Raw genomic sequence first — 9149 nt, forward strand, 5'->3', positions numbered from 1 at the left:
TCCATTCTGAAAAGCTGAAAAATAAATTATACTCAGTACTGCCTGTATGGCCATGTACAACCTAGAAAGGCACATGGAGCAAATGAAAACGCTTCTAGCCCATAAACAATTGCATGGCCACGGTAAGCCTATCTGGAGAGGCATCTTATTTCCATCAAGCTGGAGCCTGATGTTAATTTGATCTACTCAACTTACCTGGAAGAACGCCAAATTTAAAACGATTAAACACCCCTGCATACACATCAAGAGCTTTATAGCACTTTATTCCCTGAGCAGAGAGGTTTTCAGCCATTGCTGCTACCCCAACGGACACTTTCCTCAATTATTTTTGCACCAGATTCTTTCTGTGCCTGCTTCTTCTTTTGCATCCCCAGTTTCCTGTCTCGAAGTCTGAAGATTTCTTATGTGACATTTCTAAAATTGATAGCCTTCTCTCGTCAACTCAAGGTTCTCACTAGGGCTCTTATCCTTAAAAGTGGGCAGAATTAACCAACACATTTGCTTTTTATACATTGTGGTGCTACTCATTTAGTGTGACACTAAGCAGATATCTAGAAATAAAATCTGCCAAGGAAGGGCATTTCCTCAGTTTCAAAAGCCATGATTTTTGCAACCCTGCATTGTACAAAACCAAGATGTTATCCTCCTTCCATACTGCCCCAGTGCTTAAACACTCCCTCTAGGCCAATCATTAACATTCCTGTAAAAAGGCAACAGCGCTGATTTCTGTATGTAAGCAAACACTCTGCATGTGGTTAAAGATTACTTTTCAGTACTTCTAAAAAGCTTCCAAGGCTATAAAAAAAAGTATGCTTTTCTGAACCCACCAAGAAAACCTGAAAATAATCACTTCGTGTTTTCCATTTTTGCGTTTTAGATTATATACTATGACATCAAAGGATTTGATTCACTAGAAAAAAAAAGTCCCATTTCTATTGGCTATTACTAAGAGGCAAGAAAAACTTGGAAGTCCTGCAGAGCAGAAAACATAATGCATCATACAGCGTGTTAGCTCTTGCAGAGGTGACTGCTCAAGTCATAGAAATATGGGGCGTGTAGGGTAAGAACTCATTGGATTTTAATGAAAGACTACTACTACTCTCATGAGACTTGATGGGTGACCTCAGGCAAGTTTCATCCTCAGTTTCCCTACCCACAAAATGCATCTCTAACTGAATAAGCATTTAAGTAGTTAAGTGTTATTAAGTAATTGAAACAGCAATTATTTTTAGGATAGACTAACAGTCATCAAATATCTAGCACAGGAGAATGGACATCAGAGGACATGAATGCAGAAAAGCTTCTGAGTAATACTGATTGGGGCAAAAACCTGGCTCTGCAAATATTTCAGCAAAAGAATATAGTGTTTCTCCTTAGGTAACTCAAATACTATGAATGAACAAAAAGAAAAAAGTATCCTGAAAAACTAGAAGAGTTCATTGAAATTTTGCCCCACCTTTACATAATCTTTGAGGCACAACAACAAAGCAATATACCAAGGCAGGATTATTTGTATGAATAAAAACTGGCAAGATTGGTTTTCCTCCCACTGGTGAAGTAAACAATCAAGATAGAATACTTTAAACTGGATACACCTTACCTCATAGGCTGGGGCCAGTTCTGTTCCGGCTTCGGTGTTTTGACAGGGACAGCATATATATCCGGGTGCTTCTGGGCTATTTCAAGCTTTAAAAGAAAGTAGGAGAAAATAACTGTTCTTTTTAAGTCTATCCATTAGGGATCCTAGACTGTAGATCTAGCAGGTCACAGCTACATCTGAAACAATTAAAGCACAAATTGATAACTGATCTTATTCATATTCCTACCATTATATAATCTTTTGCTAGAGTAGCAATTCAAAGTGCACGTGAAAACAATGGATTGCCAAAAGCAACAGAATTATTAGAAGTCAGCTTTCTGTAGTTACAATAGGAAGCCTTAAAATATGTCCTCTTTTTACATCCAAATCCACACAATGGTATGCCTGTATGTGTGGTTTCCCAAACTTCTCCCTCCAGAGGCAACACAATGCAAGGGCACGATTTTCATTTTCAGGATGCAGGCTGTTCTATATGGTGGAAAGCACAGCAGGGGGAGAACGTATCTCTTCATACCCTGGCATTCTGGGCCTCTTGGAGCTCTTGCATTCTTTGCATCCTCGCCTTATGATCCATCTCCTCAAATATTTTTACTTTCCTCAGCACAGATTTTGGAGTATTTTCTTGTTCGCTTCCTTCTTCTTCCAACTTTGCCTCCTCCTCCTCCTCTGCAGGTGGGACTGCTGGCTGAGAGTTTCTCAGGATAGGACGCCCAAAGGCAGGTTTCACAGAAACAGGTGGTGGTGCTGCCTTAGTTGATGTCTCGCTGCTGACAGCAATGTTACTTGATTTGGAGTCATAGTTCTTGGGGAAGTCATATAGATCCTCTTTGTTTTGTAACTTTCCCTGTAAGTGTAAAACACGCAAACAAAGTTCACATCAGCAACTTCATAATTTTCTTTTCAAATGAAAGCTTTAATCTGAAATTAATCATTGTGCCTATTTGTTTAACGGTGTCAATCTTCATCCAATGTAACACTTGAAAAGTATTAGAACTGCAGCAACATTTTGGCCACACACTCATACACTACACATTAACCTATAGAAGACTAGCACATTCAGACTTATTTGTCCCATTTGTTAAGGATTACCAGAACTACAACGTGTGTTAGGGGACAGCACAGAGAAAACTGACCTCCCAAATGACTTGTCAGTACTACCTAATGTAGAATATCACTACCAGGAGTTTAGAAGTGCACAGGACCCAAGTCTGTTTTCTATTCCATCTTCATTTTCCTTACACGTGTCCTACTCTGCCCAATCTCCTTTGTCAAGGCATACTTGAATATATTTTCAACACATGCAGTATGTGAGGGCACCCATTCTCATAAAGAACGGACTTTGGGGTCAGGGGAAATCAGGAATTGCTAAGAGAGAATTTGGTGTCCAAACATCGTAATTTTTTTCCCTCCATCATTCCTGAGCAAGGTGTGAATAAACAGTTAACATCAATTTCTAGTGATGGAGACTGATTTCAGAGGTGGTAGATTCTGGTTTTGTGCTTCACAATAACAGCCATCAGATACGCTTTTCCTGACCATTAGCCTACATGTGTTCTTGCTGAGCTAAAAAACTGCCTTTCAATTTGTTAGCAGACACAAAAAGGAGCCTACTTTCTTATTCCATATAGAGATAACACATATTTGAAGAGAACTGTTATTCTTTAAGTTTTCTCTCTGCTTGATCCTGCAACACCTTCAGTCACTGCTTCTCTCCGCACTTAAAATGTTTTCGTCTCTGATCATTCCTATTGCTCTTCCTAATGTGCCACCCTGGAAAGTTCTCCAGGAAGAGGAACTTCATATTCAGATTTGTTTCTACAAGTTTACCTTAGGTGGTTCAGGCTTGAATGCTGGAGGTGGACTCGGTTCTCTAAGGATCTCCCTGCTACCAGCTTTTCTCAACTGAGCCCTTGGTTCTGGACTAAATTTTTTTAAAGTCTATGAAGGAAAACAGGAGATAAAAATTACTGCAGTATCCAGTAATTCAATCCTTTTTTCTCTCTCTCTCAAGTTTACTGTTTTGGGAAGAGTAACCAGGAGTCAAATGACTGTCAGCAACCTGACCACAATCACTGCAGATGTAATTGCAAAGTTCAAGGTGATGAGACATCATCAGGAAACCTATTAAGTTAGGCAGAAAAGCAGAGCTATTATTATTTTTGCTCTACACGATGGAGCTCTAAAACACTATCAGAGGCAAGATATAGCTGCGGTTTAAAAAACTCTCATTATTAAGCCATACATACAGGACTTTCAGAAAGTACAGTCTTGTTGAAAATTCAATCATCTCACCTCCTCATGATGCACAGGTTCAGAGGACCGGCTAACAGATGAAATCCTTGGTTCATCCAAGGGCTCATCAAGTTCATTGTCAGTGTATGCACCTCCTTCTCCATCTGTATCCTCTAGGTCACTGATCAGCCGGCTGTCACAACTCAAATAGTCAGCACCCATTGCAGTAAGGTAAGACATACGATCATCTGCATCATCTTCCATGCCATCCATCTAGAGAAAAGTTAGTAAGAATTACGGAACAAAGATTAAATATATAAGAACTAGAGTCTAGTTAGCTCTCAACTTCATGCCAAACAACTCCTTAAGAATGACTTTGCAGAACTTAAAGAAACTCCAATGCAGAATCATAAAGGGAAGTCCTGTAAAAGTTTATCCCTCCTCACCATTCTCCCCTAGCCACAGCATTAGTGATGAAAGCTCCAAAGTATAACAAAGAACAATAGTAAGTAATGTTTTATTACCAAGAAAGATATCAACTGACTACTTGTCTAACCTATCCAGTATGGGCAAACAAAATTTTGCGCAATTTTTACTGGCAAGAGGTATCTTGAGACACCTGTATAGCTTCATACAGTATGGACTGACTGCTTACCTTTCCTTCTGATACCCATACTGCTTCTCCTTGCTGTTGCTGAATTGTATCTTTCAGACTACCATACCAGCTATCGTTAGTTGAATTCAAATTGATGGTGGCTGTAAAAATTGAAGGAAAAAGTATATATACACAGCAAATGCAATGTGATCCTTTATCCAGTCTTTGCGGTTTAACACTTTTTGTTTTAGTTATGTGAGAATGTTAAACAGCCATTTCATTTAGATCATTGACAGAAGCATGGTATTTTTATTTTATTGTTTATCCATTCCCCAAGCTTATTAAATCACTTATCTTTTAATGACAGTATGCCGATTCACCATTTCTTTTGTATTAGAATTTGGCAGAACTAGGAACTTTGGAAAAAACTCAAGGCAGGGATTACTCATGACCATACCTTCACACCCTTTTAGGTCCAGCCTGCATGAGTTAATATGCAGAGTAGTAAGTGGATGTCTCAAGACTCCCACAGTCACATCCACTACTCTCTTGGAAAGCAGGTTAGACACCTTACCTGTCTTCCTTACCTGTAAAGAGGTGGGAACAAGTTTTCTTCAGTTTGTTTGCTTGCTCATAAAGTTTTCTTGAGCTCTTGTTAGATGTGGAACATAGCCTTTGTCTCATGGTTTTCACACCCTGCTTACTGTCTGTGTTAAAGAAGACCACAATTGGAAACCACTGGGTATAATTTAGCAGGTCCACTGCTTTAGGAGTCACATCCAACAGAGCATGTTTATCCTGTTAACAAGAAAGCCCAGTCAGTGTGCTGCTTGTGGGGAACAAGAGGAGGTAGTTGGAACATGGTGTCTTAGGAAAACCAGGATATTTTTGTCCAAAGATGACCACAACTTGTTTGATTTTTTCACACAGCTATATCAGATTCAGAAGGCACGGCAGGCAGCCTTTTTCTTTCAGCTCCGTTTTTCTGAACAGCTTTTGCCTGAATATCCACATTCTTATGTTAACTAACTCTCATGTTAAGTAAAATGCACTTATTCCACTTTTTTTTTTTTGAAAGAAGTAGTGAAAGTTAACTAGCTTTTCTCTCTACCTGCCCCTACCACAGCTTCCACTACCACAACTATTTTGGGTGCTATCTGTGAACTTTTATCTACACTATTAGCTAAGGCAAATCTCACTTGTTTCATTTAATATATTCCTTCTTAGCTACTTCTAGTGCAAAGATGAATGGGATTTTCAAATGTGTGCTTCAGTGGGGCCTGAACTCTGAACAGACTTCTGTATGACGTTCCAACCCTTCTGGCATCAGTTTTATCAGGCTCAGGACAATAAGCTGCAGAGTACATTCTTTTTGCTTAAGTTTTTTAGGCTTCTTGATTACCACCTACTTACTTGATCTCTAAACAGTGTTATAAAAAAAGTCAATGCAGTCTCAGTAGATGCCACTTAGCTATGATAGTCACTTCCTGTTCAGTTCAATAGTAGTAACTCTGAAGCAATCTAAAACCTTAAGTTTCTGATAACAGTAAGAGCAAGTAGAGCGCTGCATGACAGTAAAGCCTCCATAGTAAATTCAGAAAGCATACAGTAAAACACAGATGCCATTCCGTTCATATTTAGAATGGACTAAGGAAGGAGAATTTAATTTCTAATATCAGGTTCACCCTCCCACCTGGAGGACAGCTATCAAAAATACAAAAATTTTTGTTGAACAATTTCGAAACAGCCCTATCATTAAGGCAAGTCTGCTTATTGCAGAAACAGATGCAGCGAAGATTTGAGGTCTCTAAGTTTTAGGAGCAAACAAATCAAATAGCATGCCTTCGAGCGTAAGCAAGTTTCACAGAGAAATACTCTACCTGCTCAATGATTTGCCTCACAGTGTTCAAGCGCACTACCCCAGTTGACTTCTCTGAACCTGCGTCTCTGGGTTCTGTCTCTGCAAAGACAACATTTTAGCTTATCTAGAGTGGCCGGGCAGCTGTGATTATTAAGTTATCCATTCTCTCAGTTAAGGATGATAAAGAAGCTAGGAAGACAACTTACTTGCTGTCTGGTACAGGTGAGGCAAATCATTTGACAGCTTCTCCATAGCGACATCTGCAATAGGGCCAAATATCACCACAGGTCTCTTAAAACCAGCTGAAAGAAAAATATTTGGAGAAAAGAAATCTGATAAGACTGGTTTTTTATAGATAAGTGAAGTGGCACAGACAAGATCCTCAATTACTATGCAAGGTTATGAATAAGTTGAAGATATTAAAAAATGTATTTTAAAAATTTTATTTCTCAAAAGTTTGCGCAACAGCATAACTCATACAGAAACTATTTCTATCAGCTGAGAAAGCAAAGGAGATTGTTTTAATTTAACAGCTTCCTTATTCCTTCTAAGGAAGATGTACTGAGAGGATTCTACATTCTGAAAACATACAGCAGATCTTCAGTAATCTTTCCATCCAGCAAAATAGCATGACCATTGACCCAGTGGGTTTTGTGTGAATAAAGATACAAATGCTAAACCAGCTGCAGGGCAGCTTGAAGAAGCAAAGAAATGCAAAATTCTGTTATGCTTGTGTCAAAGCAAGTGCAAACACAGTCCTCGCAAGTTAATGGGGGAATACCATTCTATTGCTCACTCTTCATCTTGACATCTGGGAGCTCCTTTAAAATACTTTTTACTATTTGTTTTGTTCCACGATACTGTCATGTGTCAATAACCAGAAAATTACCTTGACTTGCTCAGCATCACTAGTAATATAGCTAGTTTAGAGTCACGGAGATGGACCACATCAACCTTGATTACACTTGGACAAACTGTTGAAAATACTTGGGTTTTATTTGCTCTCAAAGTAATGTTAAAGTGGTATTTATGAGGAAGCTAAAGATTGTGATTGATCGCAGGCATATGGATTGTACTTTCAGAGCTAGCCAAGGGGAAGCTGAGGAAACAAGAAAACCCTGCTTGTTTCTTCCTTTTTTCATTTTAAACCTTGAAATTGGCACATGCAATTTGGAGGCAAATGAGAACAGCAGCACTTTAAAAACATAAAAACCTTTTTTCTTAGAGTAGTTCCTAGCATCCAGAAATTTGCATTCTGAGAAAAATGTCATCCCTTCCTGTTGCTCAAATTTAACATTGAGCCCAAGTTGTTTGAAATCACTTACTTAGCTGACGAAACATTTGGACGCTAAACCAGCCAGCAATAAACAGGCAGCCGGCTCACAGCAGTCTCACTTACCCTCGCGCAACTGAACTCGCTCATAAGCTGGGAATTTTGTGCTCACAGATGCAATAGCTGTCAGATCTTCACGACTCTTCCTCAGATTCTTCTTCACTCCAGATCGCTGGCCACGTGTTCTCCAGAAGTCTGCCCTATCGCTTGAGCCATCTTTTGGGGCATTTTGAACACTGGCCATCTGCTCAGCTCTGACAGAGAAAGCACAGAGTTCACGTGTACAGAACTAGTCAAAGAGGGCAAGGGTGCTTCTCCTGAAGAACAACGGATTTTGAATTTGCAACAGGTAATTTGCCAGATAGACAGCCATGAGTGGAGGAAAGAACAGAGGCGTCCAGGTTCTTTTGCCTTGGAACAAAGACAGTGTCAGAATGATGCTCTGACTCGCCACAGCTACAAGATTGCTGGACAGGAATGAGTCCTCAGGTCAAACGGTAACTCACACAAGCATAAATAAAAGAATGCAACTGCAAAGAGGTGGTAAGAGAGTGCAACTCCGGACTGCAGACCTAAGAAATTACTGTCACTATTCTCTTCTCCGTTAGGCCTTATAAGTTAAGTCACTACAGCACAGAAACAAAGCCTGGTTTGGTCAGATCAATTAACAGCGAGGACAGAATGTATTAGCCAGGATAGAGGCAGGGGAGTCACATAAGAAACATATTTCAGGAACTTCTGTACAATGCAATTGTGAGCTTTTTTCCTCCATCTTAAAATCACAACCATGCTCAAGAAATTAGATACAGTCTAAAAATACCCTGATTTTTTTGCTGATGAATTTTAATACTTTTACTCATTATGCACATTTGAACACTTACTATTACCTCACATGAATTTTGATTAGGAAAGCATATTTAAGCAAAAACCATTGCTGTGGTTCACTCAATATTTCACACAAAAATAAAGACTACGGCTACCAAGAAATATTAGCCTTGGAATAAACACTTCCCATAAGGATATACAAAAGAAAATCAAGCACTGAAGTTCTTTTAAAAGATTAATCATCAGAGTATTCTTGCACACAGTCATGAGCTTCCTAAGGTGTAGAGGTTTTTTGCTGTTTTGTTTGGTTTGGTTTGATTTGATTTGGTTGGGGACAGGGTAGGGGGGGAGAAGAAGGGGTTAAAAAAGGCAAAAAAGGCAAAAAAAGCAAAAATAGGACCCTCCACCCATTTTCTAGAAGAGGAACTGCAGCAGCTAGTGGTCAAAGCTTGGTTGATTGCCGAGACAGGAGCTCTAGGTCTGTGTTGCAAATACCTGATCTAGTACGTAGGTAACACCATCCTCTCTCATCCTGTCCTCACATAATGCCATGGTTCTAAAATCTACAGTTTTACAGGCACAATTGTTGTGAAAGTAAAGGCAAAACAATTTATTTTTTCTTGTGTCCTGTTTTCGGCAGGGATAGAGTTAATGTCCTTCCTAGTAGCTGGTGCAGTGCTGTGTTTTGGATTTAGGATGAGAA

At 39.3% G+C, this 9149-nt stretch overlaps 1 protein-coding gene across 1 annotated transcript in view; it reads right to left on the reverse strand.

Moving 5' to 3' along the window:
- The window catches only part of TJP2 (tight junction protein 2), a 65505-nt gene that overhangs the window by 968 nt on the left and 55388 nt on the right, over positions 1–9149 (reverse strand). The window contains exons 15-23 of the mRNA XM_009328079.1: positions 7688–7875; positions 6495–6590; positions 6308–6387; positions 5015–5225; positions 4488–4588; positions 3893–4105; positions 3428–3538; positions 2115–2444; positions 1601–1686 (exon numbers count right to left, since the gene is read on the reverse strand). Coding sequence (XP_009326354.1) covers positions 1601–1686; positions 2115–2444; positions 3428–3538; positions 3893–4105; positions 4488–4588; positions 5015–5225; positions 6308–6387; positions 6495–6590; positions 7688–7875 — 1416 coding nt within the window. The remainder of the gene's footprint in view (positions 1–1600; positions 1687–2114; positions 2445–3427; positions 3539–3892; positions 4106–4487; positions 4589–5014; positions 5226–6307; positions 6388–6494; positions 6591–7687; positions 7876–9149) is intronic.

The sequence above is a fragment of the Pygoscelis adeliae genome, unplaced genomic scaffold (genome assembly GCF_000699105.1).
Source record: "Pygoscelis adeliae isolate BGI_AS28 unplaced genomic scaffold, ASM69910v1 Scaffold45, whole genome shotgun sequence".
Taxonomy (NCBI): Eukaryota; Metazoa; Chordata; class Aves; order Sphenisciformes; family Spheniscidae; genus Pygoscelis; species Pygoscelis adeliae.